This window comes from Rhinolophus ferrumequinum, chromosome 2, assembly GCF_004115265.2.
Source record: "Rhinolophus ferrumequinum isolate MPI-CBG mRhiFer1 chromosome 2, mRhiFer1_v1.p, whole genome shotgun sequence".
NCBI classification, from domain to species: Eukaryota; Metazoa; Chordata; class Mammalia; order Chiroptera; family Rhinolophidae; genus Rhinolophus; species Rhinolophus ferrumequinum.
Genome location: NC_046285.1, coordinates 40,660,544 through 40,685,259, shown reverse-complemented (window position 1 = coordinate 40,685,259; position 24,716 = coordinate 40,660,544). Strand labels below are relative to the sequence as shown.

The window sequence follows — 24,716 nt, the reverse complement described above, 5'->3', positions numbered from 1 at the left end:
ACCATGTTTTAAGAAACAGGAAAGCTTTATCTTTTCCTGTACCTATGCCCTTTAGCATCGGAACCATTTGACATGACGGAAACCATTCAGTAAAAACCACTACTGACCTTTGCATTAAATAGCTGTTTTCCTCTTCTTAATACTATCCTTGGTTTCAACTCGACTGCGTCTCTTTATTTTCTGTCTATTGGCTTAACATTTTACAAAATAATACATAGGTGCATGTTAGTTGTTTCTCTCCCTTGAGCTGAAACAAACAGGGGCAACAAAAGAGATGACTCACAAAAGTGTAAGGTAAAAACTGAAATTTCCCACTTTTGTGGCACTGGTAACCTTTAGTAAGTAAGAGCTGTTGAGGGTTGAGCTTGGGTCTGTAATACGACTTGTTTTTTTGTTTTGGGGTTTTTTTGTTTGTTTTTTGTTGTTGTTGTTGTTGCACTACATATGACTGCACTGCATTGCACTACTGACGTGTATTTACTCGTGCTGGGAGAAGAGAGTGTGTGAGGTGTGGGAAAGAAAGAGACAAGTTATGAAACAAGAGCATCACAAAAATAGAGGCTTATTTCCATCATGCTTGGTCTTAGCAGGGTTGCTGAAAAATCTGTATAATCTGCCAACCCCGATCAGGCCTAGAAACTGCCATGCTGATGGGATCTGTTTTCTTATTATAAAGAAGCTGGGTTAGTGTAGTAAATTTAAGATATTTAAGGAGAAGTCTGGCCAATGTTGTCTCCAGCTAAGCTTTCAGTAAGAGTTGGGATGATGAGGAAGCCAGCCGAGGTGACATGAAAATCGTTGCCTTGGCACGTACCTCAAAGTCCCTTGCTGAGGAATCTCCCAGTGTGGCAGAGGGCAGTGGTAACGTCCTCCTTTCAAAAAAAACATAACCTTGTCCATAGCAGAGATACCCTTTCAGCATGCTTTTCCATCCATGGGTGAAACCTAGATCGGGCTAACCAAAGAGGAAGTCCATGCATGTGGGAAAATCCTTTAAGATGACAGTAAGGGAACAGTGCAATAAACACTGAAAACCAGTGAGGTGAAAGGTTTATTTTGAAACAAGCTAGGCCAACTTTAAAATTGGAGGAAGAGTTGGAGGATTGATCAGAACCAATTTACTAGCTGCTCTGTCGTAGACTATCCTTTATTAAGCAGATGACCTTAACAGTGCCTAAAAGATTAGTTTTGAAGTTGTTGGGGTTTTTCTCAATTTTTCTTTATTGGATTTATTTTTATTGCCTTGTTTAGTCTTAGAAGTAATTAGAGTTTGACAGCTCTGTAATGTCTATTAATAAAAGAATCTTACACCATAAGAAAAGCAATAGATTGTGTAGGGAATAATGATACAAGAGTGAAGATGCTGAAGGACTCTTGCAAAATCCAAGGTGACAGTTTGGAAGATTCTGGTTCCATAAGAAAGGGTTACAACCCATACAAATGGCAAATGTTGGATAAATCTGAACACTATCACATGTGGGGACATCAATTTGGAAAACTCTCAGTGGAGGCCTCTTTCCTAATGTTACAATATTGATACCTATCTCTTTCTCTCTTCTCGTTAACATCAATCCAAGTCTACTATTTCTAGGTTAAAAAAAAAATTTTTTTTTAAGGAAGCTGTTAGCCTTGCTAGTCAGAAAAACTCCTTTTAGAACTTCCAGAACTAACGTAAGAAATCCCTTAAGCACTAAAGCATTATCTCTATTTTAAATAAGAAATTCTAAATTCAGAACTCTTAACAGGTACTTAGAGATGTGCATTGGGTAGGCACCAAGAAGATATTGACTGCACCAAACCAAAGTTATGGAAAGAAATAATTGACCTTTTAAAAAACATTCACATTGACTGCCCTAAGATACTTCTCTGGAGGTTTTGGGGAAACGACTTCTTCCTTGAAACTTGCATACGCACTGCAGTTTTGTCACCAAAGATTTTAATCTTCAGAGCCCAACCTCCTCTCTCCCAGACAAAAGTAATACAGTAGGCTCAAGAGATATGCTTTGGTGGTCAAGGGATGACACTGATTTTCATTCTGTTCACAGTGATACTTACAGACTTCTTATTAGAGGAGCTGCTGAACTGTCTTTACAACTGAGCATTTGGTTGAAGGTTTTTAAAAAAATAGGAAAATAATAAACAGTAGAACTTGACACTGTAAACTAGCCTTTCATAGAGTCATGACCTAGAGACTGATGGAGAGAAAAAAACTTCCAAGGAGGAGAGTGAGCTAAATCATTTAGAACCAAGCAAGGCTCATTGGTGAAATGTGGGGCCACACGGACACAGAGCAAATCAGTGCTCTGCATGGCCAGGACCAACAGCAGTGGCCAGGGAGTGAGTCGGATAACTGGCCAATAAATTCAAGTATTGAAAAAACCGTGGTCTGGGTTTCATTGTGTTGCTGGAGTCGTTAAAATGTTCATGCCCGTGGCAAGGAAAATGCTGAGGCTGATCTGTTGTGATAGTGCCTTTCTTGTTGTAGTGAGTGCTAGACTAATCATTTGTTCAGTTATGCTTTTCTGGATCATTGCCCCCAGTCTTCTGAGGAGGTCTGAAGGGATAGTGTTCACTTAGGATGAAGGGATAAGACATTGCTCCTGGAATGCTGTGATTTGATGATATTTGCACTAGATTCTAAACTCTACTTTAAACTGGAGCAACTGAATGAGAGAAAAACCAAGGATGATTTGAAGTTAAAAGAAACCAAAAGCAGTATTTTCTAACTGATGCCATTTGTTTTTCTTCTTTCTCTTCTTCTTTCTTCTTCTTTTTTTTTTCCCCGGAAGAAAAACTTCATAGTTGTTGATTACCAAGCTCAACTCTTACCACTTCTTTTCCTTCATATTCTTTTTCCCACACAGAACCATCAGTATGAGTTAACCATCAGATAAGAATGGTTAATGACAACTTTGCAACTTTGCATCCTTCTCTGCCTCATCAAGGGCATGGAACGTGAGGGGCAGGTATCCTCCAGAGCCACGTAGCCCTTAGGAAGGCCAATAAGCGTAGATAGCGTATTGAGAGCTGAGCTGACATGTATTTGCTCAGAGGACACCGGGGCCTGTAGCTAATCCTAAAGGATGTTCAAAAAAAGAAAAGAAACAATGTGTTGAAGAAAACAGGGAGATGGTGCCCGAAGTCTGCCTATTTCAACTCTCTCTTTCCCACCTCACCACCATGTCCTCTCTATCAGAATTATGTTTCATCTCATCTGTGTTACCAGAAGAATGATTTGGTTCTTTGGTTTCTCTCTTTATCAGTGGACTGGGAACTCCTCCAAAATTAAAAACAGATACCATCCGCAACTCCCCTATGGCCTACCAGTTTCTTGAGTGCTATCCACATGGTCTTGACCGGTCAATTCAGATATCTTGGAAGTTTTGGCTGGCTCAACCACCTGTCCACTTTATTTTTACATTGTTTCCATTTCCATTTGAATTTTGAGTGATCCTATGGAAAGGTGGAAATCATGGGAAAGGTTTGGAGGCTACAATTCTAGGGCATATCTTGTCTGGAGTTTGTATTATCCAAAATATATCTTTCTACACCTGTCTTCAGTTTAATCTGTTGCCCTGATTATAATTTCTATTACATGTGTGGTTCTTTTTATCAGACTAGAGTCCATTTGCTGTGTCTATTTGAGTACTTTTTTTCTATTTTCCCCATAATGGATGCAGTACCAACCTGTTCATGAAATATCTTTTTATTATATTATTAATATGTAATTCTACTGTAGACCAAAAATATAAAAACAAATTTGTTCATTTTAAAGATATAAAGAACTAGTGAGTTAAAGATTAAGAGTTGAAGGAAAAGACAGAAGAGCAGTGGTTAACTATGTTGAGTTAAAAATCTAAGAGTAGCCTTACCTGTTTTTTAACCAGTGCTTGCTAATCATACCATAGTTGGGATTATAGAGTCTTGGCTCCTTCATTCTTATGTTCTATAATTCTTATTTGTCTGTTTGTTTTTCTTTTATGTAATTGAGGTTGCACATCATGATATTTTTGGCAATGCCTAATTTTATTATATTGTACTTTTATCAGTCATTTCCTTTAGAAGGATGGGGGAAACGTTTTATTTCTTTTAATTTAAAATTTGTTTAATGCACTGGAAACAAAATTGGACACATTTCACTGTTTAAAAAAGCAGAAACAAAACAAAACAAAAACCACAAAGAAAAAACCAGCAACCCACTAAGCAACAGGAACAAAAGCTATGAAAAAAAAAATCAATTTGTACTGAATACACATACCAAATACTTCCCACACAAAAGAGAAATGCCATCAAATTAGAAAACTGTATCATTTAAGCTACAATACTGAAAATATGGAAGAAACCTGGGTTCAATGGAGATGGGGAAAGAGGGCATTCTTTTGAGATCTGAGATCTTATCATTGTTCCCATTAATGCCCAAACAGGTTAAATGTGGGAGAAGCGGCTATGGAGGAAGTCACCCCAGCCTTCCTCATACCACTGGAGCTCTTCATTAGCTTATATCCTATACTTGAGCTCCATTTTGAGAAAGAAAAAACAAAAAACACGTGCGATCATTGAGAAAATGGCTTGTATAGAGGTATGTGTACAGTACGCATGGACGCAGGTGAATCCTCTGCGCATGTCCTACCTCACGTGATTCTTTTGTCCGTGAGGATTTGCAGTGGAGAGGCCGGTAACATGGGAGCCTATAAATGACTCAGAACATCAGATGTTGCTCAACAACCTCTTCTCTCCAACTTGATCTCATTTCTTCAGCATTCCCAGATACCAACAGAGCCAGTTAACCCATACAAATGCACAGGGAACGGAAAGACATAGTTTTCCTAGCCATCTGGCTATATAGTTTGTTGAATGTTTGCTGGGTTTTTCTGGTTTTGTTTTGTTTAAGAGTAGGGGTGGGAGAGGATGTAACTTTACAATCCTGATACAGTAATTGTTTTGCATCTTCCATGTTTTATGCAAAAACAGACATTTAAATCAATAAATAATTGTGCCCTAGACTGAAAGTTAATGTTTAGGAGAGGAAAAAAAAATTGTTGGAATTTTTTCTACATTTTTTTGTGAAGAATCTTTTTTGGAAAGGAAGGATACATATTTTTGTTGTGTAATATTTTCTATTTTTGAATGCATTTTATTGGTACAAGACTGTTTTTTTGGTGAAGACATTATTTAAAAAAAAAAAAAGAAAAAAACTAATCGAAAAGTTTGCCCTTAAGGATATGCTGCAGTTTTGAGGTTAAAAAAAAATAACTGATTCAAGATGCGTGTTAAAAGTTGGGATTATATTGTTGTTTTTTGTAATTGTTACAAGAAGAAGTTTGTACCCACTGCTGTTTATTTTGTTTCAGATGAGTAAGTAAAGGGATTGTTCTTGTTTTATTCTTTTTTTAGAGAAAAAAAGCTATTTATGAAATGTCAAAAACACTGGACTGTGAGTTTAAGTGTGGAAGCATTTTAACACCCTGTGTCTTCGACCAATTATGGAAACCCCTTTTCTCTTCCCCCACGCCTTAGCCTTGCCAAATGAGAAAAAAAATATATAACAGCAGTCAGATGATCGAAGCCACTGAAGCCCTGCTTTAATTTTTATGGTTTGAAAAAGTCGGAAAACCAAAGTTAAATTTGTTTCTGAAATCCCACTGCCCGTAGCCCTTTTTTATATGACACAGCCAGCTGACTCTGCCTCTCTGTCTTGGACCATTGCCTTCTTAAGGACTGGGGCCAACTCTGATGCAAAGAGAGGCTTAGAGGTGGTGAGCCTGAGAGTTGAGGTCTCATGCAGTCAATGTGAGTGGGACTTCAGCCTCTCAGTGGGCAACCACGCTTTCCCATCCTGCGGCAAGGCTGCCGAGGTTAAGCTGCCTGAGGAGAGAGCCTCTCATAGCCTCCACCCTCGGCTTCCAAAACCCTCCTGTAACCACCGCTCTCCAGGATGGCTTTGCCTTTCTCAGCAGCTCACATTCCATGGATGGGGCAGGGGGAGGAGGGAGCCAGATGAAGGAAATGGCTGTGGGTGCTGTGAAGGCACCCCAGCCCCGGGGAAGGTCGGGCAAGGCACCATCTAGCACAAGGGATCTTGCCTGCCTCCTCCTGGATTCTGTGGATTGTCCATCCATCTGCTCACTGTGAAGATGGAGACGCAGAGTGCCCTAAGGCTGTTCAATAGCTTTTCCATATTTTTTCAACATTGAAAAAATAATTTTTTAAAACTGTGATTTAAAAAAAAAAAATCATTTGGCTGGAGGGAAGGGAAAAGGGAAACACCAAAAGCTGTAACATGATTAACTGGAGATATTTAACTGGGGGCACTTTCTAGACCAAGACAAATGAATTCCGTTCTGGACCCTAAAGCAGCCAAATCTTGAGACTGTCAATGACAGAAAGCTGAAGAGAGGCCTTCATTTCCTCCTTTCTCCTTTCTTTCTCTCTGTCTCAAAATTCTCTTGTTCTCCTTTTCCAACTTCCTTTGGACTACTGCCCCAATGGCCCTGGGACTCCCATTTCGTGTGTGTGTTCTCATGCGAGTACACACACACACACACACACAAACTTGCAAAATGCCATTTTTCTTAAGGATTGTGGGACCGAATAAAATCATGTGCCTTCATTTTTTTTCCTTTTGTAGTTAGATGAACCTCTTCCTTTTTACAGTGTTTAAAAAAAAAAAATTGGGGGAGGTTGAAGTGTTAGTGGAGGACTTGGGCATCATTTGGGATATAATTTTGTTTTAGCACATTCCCCCTAAACATTAAACACAAACATTTCAACCCCTTCACAATGCCCTTTGGACCCTTAGAGCATCAAGTAACCAGACACATGACAACGTAAACCCATTTGATCTTAGAGTAATTCCTGAAAACTCTATTTCCTAGACTTCTTTGATTTTTATCAAAAATGAGGTGAGCAGTGGCAAGTAGCCTTGTTCTCCCGATTTGGTGCTTTTGCGTGTGGCGTGAGGTGGGCACAGGGGTGGGGGGAGTGGGTGTGTGTAGACAAAGGGTGCATTCCTACAGATTTCTGGTGCTGAAGGGCCTCGAGTTCCTTTCAGAGCCTGCATTCAACACACTTACGTACACACAAATGAATGGTATCACATGCAATATTGTAATGGAGCAGTGAGAGAGGCTCTTTGAATTGAGGTTTTGCATCTTTTTGTAACATTTTGATTTCTCTGGTGCCTTATTCCTACTCAATGCTGGCACTCACATACCCACAGGGAGATGACACAGGAGTGAGCACGCATGGGTGATGCTGGAGCGTGCGGGCACGTGGGCAGGTTGGGGTCAGTTGGTGAGGAGGAGACTAGGTGGCATCTCTTAGCTGAAGCCAAGCAGGAACTGCACGAATCCATACAAAGTTAACACTTCTGCCCTGTAAACTCACCCCCAGACTCATCCTTCCTCATCTGAGCTTTCCTTCCTTCGTCCTCTCCTGTCTCCGCCTTCTCCTAAAGGTGCTGCTGCTGCTGCTGCTGCTGCTGCTAAGGTGCCCAGAGTCCAGAATGCCCAGTGATCACTCAGGCACAAGCCTGGCACTGCCACGTCAGCCCCTGGCACGACCAAACCCAGGTTTCTCTTGCCTGGGGCTGAGAACCGTCAGATTTTTCTCATCAAAAATGTTTTCCAAGGAATCAGTGGATTACAGTTATTCTGCATTGAAAATGCACTTTAAAAAATAAATAAAAGCTCCCAACTGTTTAAAATGGACAGAGGGAGCAGGGGAAGGATAAACATGTGCTAGTGTCTGAACCCAGTTCAGTTTATCTCCAGTTGAAACAATATACACTATATTATGTATAAATGTATACACACTTCCTATATAAATCCATATATAGTGTATATATTATACATGTATAGGTGTGTATATGTGCATATATACACACATGCACACAACAAATCCAGATGCTACACAAACAGCAGCAGAGGAAACAAGGTTGGACTCTTGCAACAGATCACAAAAAATAAAAACAGCGACTTGCAGTGACTGGTCATTTCTGTATGTTCACAAGGAATGGATTGTAACAAAGAAAAAAAAGGAACAGTGTTGGTGAAAGAGGAAACATGGGCGAAACCATCTTGATCCCATGGGAATGCAGTGATGTTCTATACCCTTTCACCTGTTCTTTCTCTTAGTCCTATTGATTTGATTTCAGTTTTTGGCTATTCAATAATTTTTTTTAAATTCAAGTGACCCACAACAAACTGAGTAAAACAACTACAGTGAAAGCCCTTTTCAATGGAAGATGTCAGAAGTCTCAAAACTCTTGGCCTGCCTCAGAACTACCATGTGTAAATCAGTAGTCTCTTAATGTTTGAAATAAAAACTGAAAAGAAAAAAAAAAAAACTTTTTTGAAGCACCTTAATGTGGCCATCCATTCGAGGAGTGGGCGCCACTTTTTTCTTTGAGCACCTTATTGACGTGTTTTGCTATCTGCTGTCTTTCTGTTACCTGTTGGCTGAATGGCTAGCTGTTAACATTCACATGTGCACAGACCAGACGGCTGGGCATGTGTGTTCTCAGTGAAGTTTACTGTGGTGACTGCTGAAAGGTGAACCCATTTCCTGATTTTCCCGCCACAGTGTTGTGATAAGATTCGAAGAAACCCGATTTCCTGCACAGAAATGTTTCTTATCACATTGTATGTTAGTATGGAAAGGAATATGGTCCCTTTTTTGCAATTGCTACTGTACACACACACGCACACGCACGCACACATATGCACAAACATATCCATACATCCAAGTGGTATTTTCAATGTCTGTGTGTGTGTCACTGTTTAAGCAGTTTCTATTTCCCAGTGAATTTTGAAGGGAGGGCCACTTTCCTATCCAGATTATCTTTTCAGACAGAAGACCTGGGAATTGGGGAAGAGTTTGGAAAGAGGTAGACGCAAGGAAAAAGAGAGCTTTAATTGAAAGAATAATTTCCCAAGAGGAACCTGGGCTCAATGACTGCAGAGACTATACCCTCTGATCATTACAGGTGGGCATGGAACACTGCTTGTACCATTCTGTGTACCAGATAAACCCATGTAAACACAAACACACACACCCATCCATCAGTATATATACATGGTTTGGGATGAGCAGGTCAATAGTTTTGAGAGGGAGTTTGTTCCTTTTTTTTTTTTTCCTCATTATACTCTTAAATTGTTGTCAGTTATCAAACAAACAAAAAATTGTTTTTGAAAAACCTTGCATACGCCTTTTCTATCAAGTGCTTTAAAATATAGACTAAATACACACATCCTGCCAGTTTTTTCTTACAGTGACAGTATCCTTACCTGCCATTTAATATTAGCCTCGTATTTTTCTCACGTATATTTACCTGTGACTTGTATTTGTTATTTAAACAGGAAAAAAAACATTCAAAAAAAGAAAAATTAACTGTAGCGCTTCATTATACTATTATATTATTATTATTATTGTGACATTTTGGAATACTGTGAAGTTTTATCTCTTGCATATACTTTATACGGAAGTATTACGCCTTAAAAATACGAAAATAAATTTTACAAGGTTTCTGTTTTGTGTGGAAGAGTAATTGATGTTGCTAAGAATGATGTTTGTTTTTTGGGGTTTTTGTTGTTTTTTTTTTTAAATGTTACCAGCACTTTTTTTGTAAGTTTCACTTTCCGAGGTATTGTACAAGTTCACACTGTTTGTGAAGTTTGAATATGAAGGAATAATTAAAAAAAAAAACTCTTCTCTTGGTTTCTTATTGTGTCTTCTTTATATTGTGGCAATTTTTCTGTTTGAGGCAGTTCTCCACATCCTTTCACACACTGTAGTCTATGTCTAGTCTGAGATTATCCAAAATGAGAACCGTGCCGAAAAAGCAAGAAAGATGCTCAATATATCAGTCTTCTTGTTACAAGAAATAGGAATTCCAGGACTGATGATGCTAGGTCACTTCAGGGAAACATGAGACAAATTTGGACATTTTCCTTCTTCTGTCCAAACCTCACAAATGACCACATGGCTCATTTACTGCTATCTAAACCATTCATCTTTTCTTTTCTTCCTCACATGCAAATCGGTATCTATATGCCTCTTGTGGAAATCACCAATCCCATATAACTCTATGCCCATCTATCCTTATATCTTTGTATCCAAGGAAAGTTCATGGCTCAAAATATGGCCCCATTGGATGCCTTTAGAGACCTCTAAGGGACTCCTCTATTTACTACATAGACCCTTTCTCATATGCGACCATACCCAGAAGGCCTCACTAACATCATTCTCACAGCAATTGCTAGTGTGATGAAGAAGACTTACATCTCATTTGTCCCTGGTGAATTAGATTTGCTAAGTCTTCAGTAAGCATCTATATTTCACTCAACATTATGCAGTGTATGAAACGAATGGAGCAAATTGTTTCAGCCCCAGGAAGCCTTAAAATCTAACAACTAGACATAAAGATTCGTATAAAATCACGAGCTAGATTGTGCTATTCAAACTCTCATTGTCATGGGAGTTTATAAACTAACAAAGATTGATGAGCAGGGTAAATCAAGAAAGGGTCCAACGGGTAAGCAGTCTAGTTTGGGGACTCAAGGACGTGCAGGCTTTGGGTTGGAGGAGGTGAGCACAGACAAACATTTTCACCAGTGTGAGGAACACAAAGCTACCTAGGCCTGGGCTTGGAATGGGGACAGTCTTAAGGAGAACGCTGGGTTGAAAGGTGATCTCCGTGAATTTAAATATTGACTTCTTGCAGCTCAGTCACTGAACCCCTAAGTTCATCCGGTATTCTAGGAAGTAGAAAATAAAGAGGAAGAAGACATTTTCAGGATGCGTGATCTGTCCCTATTTGATTTGGCAACATCTTAGCAATGCCAGGCAACTTCGCCCAAAGTCTTTGATCTCTCTGGGCACCATCCCCACGCTCTTGAGGCTTCTTCTCTGCCTGTTGAAATATTGTGGTGTGGTTTATACACAGGCTATAATAATAGTAAATGTTACATGGGCTATTCATATGGTACTTACCAGTTTATAAAGTTCTCTTTCATTTACTTTATCCATCCTCACAATTACCCTGTCAAACATTGTGAAGTAGTTATTGTTACACTAGTTTATAGAAACAGAGGTTCAGAAATATGTGTTTTTCCCAATATACAACAATAAACTAGCACTTGAAGTCAAGTTTTCTGAAATACAGTGATATGTACACCATGCTGGTATTTCTCACATTTGAGTAATGTATATACCTCTACAAAGGAAAAAAAAAAAAAAGTACTTCTCACAGACTGCCCCGCATAGGAAAGGTCTGTGATTATTTTTATTATAATGTTTAGAAATAATGTATAATTATTTTTATTATACTCTTTCTTAAATATGCTCCAACATAAAACTAGGTAAAACTATTATGTTTATAGCTCTTATCAGAATTATAAAATAAAAATAAGTAAAAGTAAATTTAAAAACAAAAATGCAAGTACAAAGTGCAAGTAATTCTATGAAATTAACAGGTTAAATAAAGACATTAATATACTGGGTGATGCTTTGCTGACGCTCAGTAGCTGACCACGAAGTGTACTGCCTGCTCCCCAGGTGACCTTCTGAGGGCAGCACCCCGGCACTGCGGGGTGCAAAGTGAAGACAGTTCTCCCACCGCTTGCCTAGTATTTCAACTGCAAAATCTTTCACTACTCTGCCCACCTGGAACGGATGAATCATTTATGAATTAAGCCTCCCTGTCTTGAAATCAACTTAATTGTAAACACAACTATGGAGACTGAAGACAATGACAGCTCTGTTATACTAAGAAGCTCATCTCTACAGATGTTACGTATTTGAAAGGGCTACCGCCAGAAAGAAACATGACCTATACACACACCTCTCTGTGTTTTCTTCGTATGCAAGGCCATTACTAGAATTGTGATATCTAATATACTAGCCACCAGTCACATGTCACTCACTACTTACACTTAGGTTTAATTAAAATTAAATAAAATTTTAAATTCAGTTTCTTAGTCGCATTCGTCACTTTTCAAGGTTTGATAACCATGTGTGGCCAGTGGCTGCCATATTGGATGGCGCAGACAGAGCAGTTCCATCATCACAGGAAGTTCTGTTGGATGGTGTATGTCCTTGACTCTCTAGTAAATTCTCTGACACATCAAAGTATATAGTTCAGACTTCCAGAAAGCTCAAGCTCTTGCATACATAAGGCTCTCCTGGGCCTCCTGACAGGTGTGCTGTGGGGAAGAGGTGGGGATTACTAGCTACAGCCTTAAAGAAAGACTAGGTAGAAGCAGAAGACTGAACAAAGCTCACACCCCACAGCTGGCAGCCACGGCCTGCTGCTCATCCCTCCTCCTCGTGGGGGAGGGTATGCCCAGGAGAACACGGCCATTCACATGCAGCCCATCCCGCGCACCACTGATGGAATCTCTGAGAACTGAGTGTGTGTGATGACTCATTTCCAGGGGCTCAGTGGCTAAGAAGGGACAAGTCATGAAATAAAATCACCTGAAACTAATTTTTTAAAAAAATGTTTTAAAAAAAATTGCATGGGAAGGCCTTTTCCATTCATAAAGATTACCTCAAACTCCATGACTCAAAATTTCTCATATTTGTTCAGCATAATTCTTTGGATTATAGATCAGACTCTGTATGTCCAGGCTTAAAATGTGGAATCATAAGGGGTAAGGAATCAGTAAATTTACTTCTCTCTGACCTCTCATTCAATGATTCCTCCTGTCAGAGAATCCAAGAGGGATTCCAAGAGAGCTTAGGGTCTCTTCCTGTCTGCACTTAGTGGTCCCTTACCTCAATCTCCCCTGTGATTCTTTCCTATATATTTCTTGAAAGCTATAATAAGAGGAGAAAGCCTTCCCAAATCCTATTTTGAATGAGAGAGAAACAGAGACCCCCAGTCAGAGATAGACACCCTCCCCAGGGTGGGTGTCTGGAGTCTTGGCTTGGGTTTAGAGTCTAGAGCTACATGGTCCAATAAAAATATAATGGGAGTCGCATAGGCAATTTTAGATTATTCCGTGGTCTCACTAAGAGAGTAAGAAAAAAAAAAGGTGAAATTGTAATAATATATTTTATTTAACCCAGTATACTCAAAATACCATTTTGACATGTAATCAATATTTTTAAGTTACTAGGTGATAGTTTACATTCTTATTGTTCATGTGAAGTCTTCAGAATCTGATGTGTGTCTTACACTTACAGCACAGCACATCTCAGTCAGACTAAGCACGTGCTCAATAGCTTAGGCAGAGAAAGGCTGCTGCACAGGACTGTGCACGTCCCCGGGAATCTGGCTTTGACAAGATGGTCTCCTCTGGTTCTCTAAGGAAAATCTAGTTCATTGAATTCCATTTTAAAATTTATTTTCTGTTGAATTCAATCTCATTTTAGTAACCTGACCCATTTGCAAAATCTATGGGTCCTTCTGTATTTTTATCACCATCCAAATGGTATTTGTAAATGTTTCCCAGTTACCATAATCATGTTAAATAACACCCAACTCTCAGTCTACCTCAGCCCGACATACATCGCCATCAAATCAAAACTCTACTCCCTTTTTCTCATTACCTCTTAATTCATTTCCAATTCTGCGTTATACTCCCAACCAATTTGCACTCGTTTTGTAAGAAAACTGCTGTGAACTGCCATAGCAAATAAGAACATTTTGCATGGATATCTTTCTTCAGAAAAAGTTGGCACTCTGGGCAGATGTCAGCTCATTGCTCCTAACTACACACCTGTTTGGTAGAAAAGGGAGAAACATAAAAATCCAAGGAGGAGGAGGAGTTGAATTGCCTTCTTGCTCAACCGGTCTAATTCTTAGAGAGCAGGGCAATGTTTTATTCTAACGGTTGGCAAGAGACAGCCTTGCTTCACATTTTCTCTCAGCTCCTATGCCCGTGAAAAAAAAGAAAAAACTCAGCCACCTGTAACCAACCTCCTTCCTCATTCCTCTAAGAGAGATGGTGGGAGGATAAAAGCGTAAATGTCACTTAAACAGAAATGAGCAGCTCAGATGCCACCCTAACCCCAGCACTAAGAAATCAGGGCTGAATTTAAGGGGTCACAGAAACTAGTTTGAGGGTGTACAATTTTTTAAAACCCTCTCTCACTTTCTTTTTATTTCTTTCAAAGGAAGAATCCTTATTTTTTAAATTTAGGTTTTCCTTTTAGTGGGAAACAGATTCTTTATTCAAAGGCTCAGTGCTGGATTGATAGAGAATCGGTGAGTCACGGCCCACGGGCTCCGATGCAGTCCCCACACATACACTATTTCTGTGGCTTCCCCCACACATGGCTGGAAGAACCTACAATCCCCCGTATCAGGCCATCGCTGGATTCTGAGTATATCCAACAAAAAGAGACTTGAAACGCCTGCCCAGAAAATAAGATCTGAAGTCTCCTGGGGACCCTTGGCACCTGGCTCTTCCTTGTGGGGACTTCACTCCCAACGTTAGTTTCTGCTAGTTCCCTGGACAAAGCTCCAGTTCTCACCAGACCAGCCTCACTGTCCCCTGCTCCCCCCTAGGCCACTTCACTACAGGTAAACCTACCCCGACCACCTCACACCGAACCGACCTCTCTTCCCAAACACGTCTCCTGTCCTTATCTCCGTACTAACTTTCCACGTCAGCATTGTCTCCCCACTTCACTGTAAGTTCTTAAAGGACTGAGACTGGAGACCATGGTTTCCTCGTCCCCGCACAAGCCGGTGCCATGCGTTATTCATAGAATGCCCTGAAGCCGTGAAGGTTGATGAAAATGGCAACGAGAAATAAGATGAGTGTGGCTCTGCAGTCATACCATCGCCACCAGCCACCACAAAACCCTGTAGCCCGAACCCTCTGCCCGGGGCTGTAAGGAGGAATGCATTGCTCAGAGCCACGGAAGCAGCTCAACTGCCAGATTCAAAACCAGGTCGGTGTGTTTCTTTTTTTAACGTTGCCTTCATAACCCAGACCCAAGCGGCTCACCCTGGGTTTGCCACAATGGAACGGGAGGCAAGGGTACAGGAGACACAGACAGAGAAGGGGGTGACATTCATTCACGCAACCGAACACCCCCCCCCACACACACACACACACACACACACACACAGCAGTGAGGAGAGTGCCTATCCATCCCTCCGTAACAGCAAACACAGCCTGTGTCTCTCCGAAGACGCCTCTGGGAGCTAACCAGTCTCTGCTGGGCAGCTGAAGCCCCCAAGGCTCCTGTAACTCAGGACATTGAAGTAGTCGTGGGGCTCGGCATAGTCGTCTGCCCTCTGCTCTTGGCAGAGGCTGGCAGGCACAGCTTCTGCCTGGACACAGCTCCCGTGGGACGACAGCGCAGGGGGATCCCGTTCCTCCTGCTCAGATGGCGTCCTCCTGAGGCCACTTGCTGCAGAGTGGATTCGGAGAAGTTTCTTCTAAAAACAAACAAACTACAAAGTCAGTATGTAGAGATGTTGTTCAAAAGTTACTCCCCAAGATACTGCATAATTATAAAGACCTCTCTTTTCCTTTCTTACACACACACACACACACACACACACGCACACACGCACACACACACACAGAAGCAAAGTTGTGTTCTTAGGAGGAGCAATTCCTTCACCCTTAATTTCTCAACCTCGTCACAGCTAGATTTCAGTGCTAACCATCCCACTGACACATGCAACATGCCCCGAACTTCATTCCTTTCCAGTAGCTAAGCCTAGGGAGGCCGCTTCCCCTGCTCCTTTACTCTTTACCGCTCCTGATGTTGTTGACCTCTTCCTTTTCTAAACTTTCTTTCCCCAAATTCCATGGTGTCACTCTCTCCTGGTTCTCTTCCTCCTCCTTGAACCCTCCCTCCTTTTTTTTTTCTGCTCACATATCAGCTCCCCAAATGAAGGGTTTTCCCAGGGTTCCGCCAACTGCTTTTTCACATTCAACACTCTCTCTAAGTCACTTCATCCAAATGCACACCCACAATCACCCTCTTTCCTCTCAGGATTCCCAAATCTCTATCCAAATCTGCCCGAGGTTCTTGCCCTGCGCTCCAGACCCAGACGTCCACCTGGGAACTGGGCATGGCCACCTGAGGACGCACAGCAAACCCAGACTCAACCGGTCTCAAAACGGCCCATCAAATTCCCTCCTCCACAAACTGTTCCTGCGCCCACAGTCTCTGTCCTGCTTTATCACACCATCTGATCAGAAACCTGCAGGCTAATGTTAAACTCCAATTGTCCATAAAGCCCATCCAATTTTACTCCTCAGCAGCTCTGAAGTTTATTCCCTCTTTTCCATGCCTACTTCCATGTCTTATCTCTCACCTGTACCTCCATACTCACCCGCCTCTGGAGTCCCTTACATCTCTAATCCAACTCCCATGTAGCCCCCAGCAAAGTGATCCTTCAAAAAGGAAACTTGGATCATGCCATGCTTCTGCCTAAACCCCTTCGATGGCTCCCATCGTTTACAGGAGCCACAGGAGGACTTTAGGGGATTTGTAAAAACTGCTTACTTATTTAAGAACCATTGTGCATTCTTCTGGGGGGGAAGCCCATACTTTAACTGCATTCCCCACAGAGGACTGTGTGTGATGCCCCCCAAAATGCCTTTTGTGATGTGGTCACAGTCACCTTTGCAGCTCCATGTCCTGCAGTGCTTCCCCAACGTGTGGGATGGGCCTGAGGCCAGAAAGCTCCCACTGCTTGAGATTCTCCCATGAGCCCGGACTGGGCTAGCTTCTCACCCCCCCACTCCTCCCACCCCCGCCCCTCCCGCCCATTGAAGTTTCTGTTTTCAATGAGCTAATAAGCACCGGCAGGCAGTTGCTCGCCCCAGGACAAATCTAACTCCCCAGGACAAATCTAACTCTCACTTGGGTTCGTCTGACTTCAGGCCATGCTCTTTGTCCTCAGCCAGGCTGCCTCTCATCTTACAGTTTCTAGAATGCCAGGCATTGTTTCCTGCCTCTCCAGTTTTGTATATGCTGCACCCATTGTCCATTCCCTATAGCTCCCTGAAAAGTTGTCTACTGAGTCCTCCAGACTCAGCTCCAGAGCACGCTGTCTAAGAAGGCTTCTCTTCCTGGAGAGCTACGTTTTTCCCATGTGCCAGAATATGATCCTGGATGTTCTCTGTTGTAGTACGGCATGCTGTCTGGAACGTCCTTGTTTACCCTCAGTCTTCTCCAAACTGTCTGCTCCTTGAGGGAAGGTTCTGTACTATGTTCCTCTTTGTAACCTCAGGGCCCATAACAGATGCTCCATATATGTCTTAGGACTGAAATGCACACACACACACACACACACACACACACACACACACACACACATTCTTCTACAGCCCCATACCAAAAGAACCAGATTTTCCAAATCAAAGTAGGGACTCATGGTCAGAAAGCTACAATTGCACTTGTGAGACAATAGGCCAGAACAGTGAAATCTGGGAAAATCAAGGATGTGAAGTCAGCCATCACATTAATATGAGAGCATCATAGGTGAGCGTTGTGCAAAGGCGAGGAAATCAAAACACAGCAGGCACACACAGGATAGCAGAAGAAATGCTTAATATCACTCAATGCAAAGATGACAACCTCTCAGCCTTACTGGACACTGCTCTAAAGCAGGTTGCTCACCCCCACTATAGGTCTGAATGACAGAATTACACAGAGCCACATGCAGGCTTGGAAAATAACAACAAACAAACTAAATTGCATTCCGCTCTCCCCCACTGCTTCCAGGATAAGAAACAGCAGCACCCTTATTGGCTACCATCAAGCTCAGCAGTGCATAAATATACAGGGGGCTGAGAGGGAAGGTGGGTGGGGCTTCATGGATGTACACCCTGAACAAATGTGAAAAATGCAGGCCCTAAGAAGACGGGCCTGGGGAGAGGCCATAGTCTCAGAAGCACACACATTAGTCAGGTAGTATCCCTTCCGTACTGTTTCATTCATTCCTTTTCAGTAGAAGTGGCTGTACCTTATCTACCAAAAGTATGAAGAAAAAAAGTGGTGATCATAGGTCATGCTGATGCTGTGCTTGAAGGAAGTGCGACATCCCCTGTCAATCACAACCCAATCCATTCCTAAAATATCGATACCCAATTCGTTCTCAAAGAACCAATGTGACCTTTGGTGCTGGTGTGTTCTTGTCCCCATTCTTAGATGAGCCACCCTTGCCTTTGAGTCTTAGGACTCTTTCGGCTTCCAAAAGTCCTCTGGGAAGTGTAAATATGCCTGAGCTGGGTCACTCAGCTGTCCCGTTGGCATTCCGCCCTGCACGGGCCACTCTGTACTTGTAATCAGTGTGAAAAACAAGTCTGGGATTCATACACTGCTGGGATAAACACTGCCTTCTTGAAGAGTCTGAGGAGCACGGACAGCGGGGTTGGCAGTCATTGTCCCAGAGCTGGACAGACCTTCTCTCCTTTACCTCACAGAAGATCCCCTGGGGACACTTGCCAATAGCTGCTTAGCAAATAATATTCATTCGTTTAGCCATCATCGATCCATGCAATATAAATATTTATTGAACACCACGTGTTATGAGGTGCTATGATAAATAATAGTTATAATAATTATAAGAACATATTTATAAGAATAATTGTTATAAATACATGCCAGGAAAAGTGCCAAGTGCCTCACTTGAATTATTTGACTTAAGTCAACCCCTATGAGGACAGCACCATAATTATTCCCAATTTACAGATGAAGGAGCTGAGGCTTACCAAGGTCAGGTGACACAGCTATTCGAGTGGTAGAGCCAGGATCCAAGCCTAGGTCTGTCTGATTCCAAAGGCCATGCTCCTAAATACTGCAATCTACTGACTCTTGGGATCTGTAGGAGTGCTCTGGTGCTCTGCTCAGGTCCGCTCCTCCTAGTGCTCCCAGCCCCTAGACCAGGGGTGTCCAAACTTTTTTCACCAAGGGCCATATGCGGTAAAATACACAAACAGCCGGGCCACTCACTCGAGGTGAAGTACGTATTGCCTCACCTGGTTTATTTAAGTAAACTAAATATATTTTTGGAATTTGCTGTGGGCCAATAAAAAATGGGTCGCGGGCCGCAGTTGGCCCGTGGGCCGCAGTTTGGACACCCCTGCCCTAGACCCTGGGAGTATAGGCTGTGAGCGGCTCACAGCTGACCCTTCTCTGGAGAACTGTTCTTGGGCCCTCCCTGGTGAGCAGCCAGCAGCCAATGACTGACTGAGGGGGGTTTTTAAGTGGTCAGCTCCTTGCCCCCAGGTGCAACCTACTCTGCATACAATTCTTGCTTTAACCAAGTCTCCAGCTAAGATGACATCATACTGAGCTTTCTTCCCTTAGCCTTATCCTACTTCCTTCACTATCCTTCATCTGAGAGGCTATCCCAATAAGTCCTGTCACCAGAATTCACATGTCAGTCTCTATTTCCAGCAACCTGATCTAAAACAGTTGCTCCTGGGAATGGCCCTAGATGGGATGTGGAAGGAAATCCCTCACCAGCTGGAAGGGAATACAGACTCTACCATGGGTGGTGAAATGGGACAGGACACAGATGGAAGGAGACTATGAGCGGATGCAACAACTCTGACATTGAGAAGTAGGGGGTGAGTAGCGATTATTAGGATTGTGGGATTGGGTGACTTTTGCTAAATTTTTCTGGTGCACTAATGAGAGAAAATGACAGGTCTATCAGCAACTGAAAGCAATCTGTGAGAGTCAAAGGCTTTCCTTGGCAGCATTTAAAGAAGCACTTCTCTTCAGTACTGAAGACCAGGCACTGGACCTAACTGTAAGAGAGACGGAACTTCAAAGAAGGCTGGATTCGAGGCTTGGGCAAGTCTCCTATACCAGGGTCTTGACAGGAAAAGAGGGATGTCTGATTGTCATGCGGTGGACCCTGCTTGCTGCGCCATGTGTCAGGCAGGGTGTCAGGCAGGGTATCAGCTCCCGCTCCCCACATAAGAATGCAGGATATGGTGAAGCCAAAAAGAAACACCCACGGAGCCATAGATGGGGGAGTCATACCACTATATCCTCGCTGGCGGCTGGGTTGGAGACACAGGAAGCAGGAGCCACACTATCTGCAATCTGCCGTCCACTTCTCTGCAATCTGCAACCAACTAAACCCACTTGCTAGCTGCAATCGCCCTGCCAACTGCAATCCGCTCTTGCTAGCTCAGCCACCATCTTCTTGCTAGCCCCCATTTGCTGCTAGCATAGTCACGGCAGTTGTATTAGTGGCCAATGGCTCACTGGTTACAGCTGACGGCCACCTAGCCACAGCTGATGGCCATCCAATCACAGTTGATGGCCATTTACTAACTGAGGCAGCACCTTTCCACGTGAGGCCGAGAGCCTGGAAACTGCTCTCTGGGGCTCTGTCCCCACACTGATCCTCCTTTATTTCTAATCTAACAGAAGTGCTGGGTAGCCCAGAACGACTGAAGGACTGCTAAATTCAATGAGTTAATGTACAAAACTCCCTAGCGCAGAGTAGATGCCCAGGATGCATCAGATGCCCAGGGGAGTGGCTTAAGGGACAGGCAGGAAGTAGGAATTGTAGGTGACAGCAAGATGGGGAGGGGACAGGTCCCACCTTTCAGGAGCTCCCAGACATGGAAGGGACAGAAGAGGAGCATAAACAACTTCACTAAAGAGCTGAACAAGGACCATGAAAAAGGCACAGAGAACAGTGGGGGAGATCACATCTAGGTCTCTCTCTGGACAGAAAGAAGATCTGGAAGGAGCAGGATGGCAGGGGTGGGGTGCCCATGACTGAGCTGGGCAGCCAGAGTAATTACCTTTCTAGCCAATGCAACCACCACGATGACTGTTATGCAGATGGCCACCAGCAGTGAGACTCCGAGCAATGGCATCTGGAAGCCAGGGCTGTGCTCAGATGCTAGAGGGAGGACAAAATAAAGGGAGTGGGCTGAGGCCAGAAGCCAAGGGCAACCACTCCCCAGGGAAGGCACGGAGGTGGGGGTTGACCACCCCTTTCTCCAACCACAGGATTGGAGTCTCTAAGCCTAGCTCATTAGAAAGTAGAGCCTCTGCCTGTCCCACCAGGAAACACTGACCTTTCAAGCACTGGTGTACATCACACATTTGACACCAGAGCAGACCACTTTGACACGCTCTTCCTCTGTGTGACAGAATCACTTTTAGTGATAATCATGAAATGAAACACATGATAACATCCAGGAGGGGGGAAAAAAAACAGAAAAATGAACAACTTGCTTTTATTAAACTTCGTATTTATAATCATACCGGTAAAACAAATTTAATTAAAGATTAAAATAAAATTAAAGTACAAAAAAAGTAAAGAAAGAAATGACCTTTCTGCTTAAGCCTCTAACACTTATCCCACCTAGGCTGTGAGACCCCAGAGGGAACAAGATTCTGGAGTTTTCTCATTTGCTGTTTCCTAGCACCTGGCACATAGCAGGGACTTAATAAATATTTGTGGTATGAATTAAAGAATGAACAAGTGAATTTCTATTAAGACATAAAATGTAACTGGAAGGAGGAAGAGGCAGGAAGGAAGTTTTGAAGAGATGAGTGAGAGTCGATCCAAGGAGAAAGTGAGAGAAATAGGACAATTGCCCAGATGTGTGCTATGCTATAGGTGGAAGGGTTTCTGGCCTGCTTCATCTCATCTCTACCTCCTTCCCAGGAGCTGGGGCACAACCCGGTGTCCAGGGAAGTCTTGAAAGGAGAAGGGTCTAGCAGAGGCCATGCTCTCTTCCTTCTAACTAAGGGCTTAAACTGCCAAGAAGGTGGCTAAGGAATGCAGTCTCTTAGGACAAGGGCAGAGCCCGTTGTCCCCACGTGGTACCAGGACGGGGAGGGGAGGGAGCCCAAACCCCCAGAACGTGTTCCTTCGGCCCTGAAGACTCAGTGCCCTGACTTGGCCACGGTGGGAAAGAGGGCAGATGGAGAGCTCTGTGTCATGGACGGCACAGTTGCAGGGGGTCAGTGGGGCTGCAGAGAGACTGTGCACAGAACCAGAAAAGCATGCAGGCTCTTCCCCACATGCAGCCTTGGCCTGTGTCGGGACCACCCAAGAGGTTACACTTGAAAAGAAACTTTAAGGCAAACTTTTATCTTCTCAGTTTCACATATTTTGCTCACTCATAAAACTTAACCTCCAACACAACTGACGGCAGTGAATAGAAGTCCTGAGGGTGTCGTTTAGAGGAACCAGAACGCCTGTGTTAAAACCAGCTCTAACGCTCTGAGCAAGTCCAAGCCTCAGCTCCCACCTCCATCAGTCAGGTATGCATGGTATTCACAGCTAACACTTACTTAGGACTTACCCATTCCAGGTGCTGTTCTAAGGGCATTTTCTTGTAGTAAGTAATTCAGTCCGACATGAACACCTCATAGGGTCTTACATCTACCCTCATTTCACAGATGAGGACACCCATATACAGAGGAGCTAAGTAATCTTATCTGAGGTCAACAGCAGCACCAGGTTTTGGACCTAGGCTGTCTGGCATCATTCTGAGCTCGTAACCACTCTGCTGTACTGTCTCTCAGATATGATAATAACCCTTTCCCACCTTCCAGAGACCTGGGTTAAGTGTCTAGGTGGATAATGAATATGAGAGCATTCTGAAAACTAGGAAGCACACACAAATGTAAATTATGATACATTTATACTTAGCACATAGCTTTGTTTTTAACCAGCTCTAATCCTTTATAAACTTAGGAGCTAATTCTAATTCGCGTGATTGATGCTAAACTAATAAATGAGAATATTTCCCAGATGACCTTATCAACCGGTCTTCCTAGTAAATACACATAGAGGTCCTTCTGATACCCAAAAGTGTTGTTCTCAATCCTGGCTGCACAATTTGAACCACCAGGCTCTGCACGTAGAGAGTCCGATTGGATTGGTCTGGGATAAGGTGCTGGCTGGCATCAGCATTATTTAAAAAGTACTATGAATGTGAGACAGGGTGGAAGACTCTGCTCCCCAGTGTTCGGCAGGTACACATTTTCTATCCTAGAGGACGACGGTCATCAACCTTTCTGCTGCAGAGGGCGTACCTGAACTTTGGAGGACCTTCAGGAAGAATCTCCCTTTGTAAATCCCATCAGGAAAGGTGTGATAGATGCAGAAGTACTCCCCGGTGTCGTTCATGGTCAGCGACCGGAGGGTGAGGCCCAGGTTGGGGCTAGGGACCAGTCGCTTCCTGAAGGCTGGGACGACATGCCACCCCTTTTGAGAATGATGAATGGCCAGAAGTTGGTTCTGCTGCTCCCAGTTGACCTGAGTGACTGTGGCAGTGGTGGAGGAGAGGTGACATTGTAAGGTGACAGAGCCACCTTCCTCTGCAGAAATGTTCCCCGCGGTTACTATTCTGCCTGTCACAGCTGCTATGGAAGAGGAGAAAGCTTGCATGAGTCCTGGGTCAATAGCTGGCCTTGAACCTTCCCCTAGAAATTCCAAGGGGCTCTAAAGCCAGAACTGATTTTTGGAATGACAGTCTCCCAGTCCCTCCCGCCAGTCCCCCACGTAGACTATAATTGCTGCATGGTGTAGCCCTCCATCCTCTCAGGGTATGCTGCTATAATGTAGCCCAGCTCATGGACTATTTTCATATGCTTATTTTTCTCCCTACCTCGAATATAAACCCTGTCAGCCACTGCTTCTGTTTTATTGCATTTTCCAGCATCCTAGTTCTGGGCTGGAAACATTATTATTTGAAATAAAATCTGGCTGTTTGGTTGATTACTGTTTGGGGTAATCAAACAGAAAACCCTTCCAGAAAGCCATGAAATCCAAAGGAAAGGAGCATTAGAGAGAAACTGTTTCTTCAAGATAAACCACCCTTTCAGTACTTACCACCCCCAGCACCCCTGGGCACTGCTCCACCCTCAGATGGTTCAGAAAGCAACATAAAAATTAATTTATACTACAGTTTTTAAATACTTGTGTCCCCTTTTAATACAGAAAGAGATCGACTTAACATAAATTCAATCAATGATGGTAAAATCTCTAGAATCTGTGAAGAAGACATTTTGATCAACAGAAAGTGTACAATGTTTTTCTGGAAGTTTCCTCCAGGACATTAAGAAAGGACAATGGAGCAGGAGTGAACTTATACAAGCAAACTGATCATTCCTCCTCCTTCGTCCCTTTCTCTCTCCCTGCTTCTTTTCTTGGGTTGGCCTACCAGGCACCCTGAACCCCAAATCCTTCATCTGCCACCCAAAACAGGACTGCGCCTCCTTTTCAGAGGAGAGAACTCCACAGGACTCTGAAAACTGTGGTTTCCTTCCCACAGACAGGTGTAGCATTCACTCCCAGCCTCCCTTTCCTCCTCCCTGCTCTCCCTCTGCCTTAGGTTCCAGGATAGATTTTTCAGTTCTTACCTGAGGCAAGGAGGGGAGCCTGCCTCAGCCCCTGGGCCCAGATCAGGAGGAGACACCACTGCATGCTTCTGCCCAGAGGGCCTCCAGGAAGCAGATGTGGCCTCTTCTGCCACCGAAACTGGCCGACTGCAGTTGGCAGGGTGAAACTGAGCCTATGAGGAGAAAGGGTCTCGGAAAAACTGAGTTCAGCAAAAACAAAGATAAAGCTCTCAACAAGTACACAAACTGCACAGGGTGAGCCACAAGAAAGACCGTGAAGGAAACACATTGAAAAATAAGCAAAGAAGTGGTTAGAAATACACTACACTGGTCTTTGGATTACTATTAGTCAATCTACTGTTTTAAGTTCTCTTACTGCCCTCCTTTTTAAATCAGCCTTCATC

At 43.2% G+C, this 24,716-nt stretch overlaps 1 protein-coding gene across 3 annotated transcripts; it reads right to left on the bottom strand.

Moving 5' to 3' along the window:
- Nucleotides 1–15,068: 15,068 nt before the first annotated feature.
- TIGIT (T cell immunoreceptor with Ig and ITIM domains) lies at nt 15,069–24,476 on the bottom strand. 3 transcript variants are annotated; one of them, XM_033089668.1, is made up of 4 exons: nt 24,334–24,476; nt 23,005–23,334; nt 20,751–20,851; nt 15,069–15,397 (listed from the first exon to the last, which is right to left on the bottom strand). In XM_033089668.1, the coding sequence occupies exons 1-4, from the start codon at nt 24,395–24,397 to the stop codon at nt 15,161–15,163; spliced, it is 732 nt and encodes a 243-aa protein (XP_032945559.1). In that variant the 5' UTR covers nt 24,398–24,476; the 3' UTR covers nt 15,069–15,160. The 3 variants fall into 3 exon arrangements, with proteins under 3 accessions (XP_032945559.1, XP_032945568.1, XP_032945577.1); XM_033089677.1 differs by having other exon boundaries at nt 23,005–23,331; XM_033089686.1 differs by having other exon boundaries at nt 23,005–23,235.
- Between the last annotated feature and the right edge of the window lie 240 nt (nt 24,477–24,716).

What these genes read in the sequence shown, in the direction of transcription:
- TIGIT (XM_033089668.1), bottom strand. Translation starts at nt 24,397, where the DNA reads ATGCAGTGGTGTCTCCTCCTGATCTGGGCCCAGGGGCTGAGGCAGGCT. An exon ending in GAAGGTCCTCCAAAGTTCAG is followed by an intron (nt 20,852 to 23,004) that starts GTACGCCCTCTG and finishes TCCTCCCTCTAG; the next exon opens with CATCTGAGCACAGCCCTGGC. An exon ending in TGGTTGCATTGGCTAGAAAG is followed by an intron (nt 15,398 to 20,750) that starts GTAATTACTCTG and finishes GTTTGTTTTTAG; the next exon opens with AAGAAACTTCTCCGAATCCA.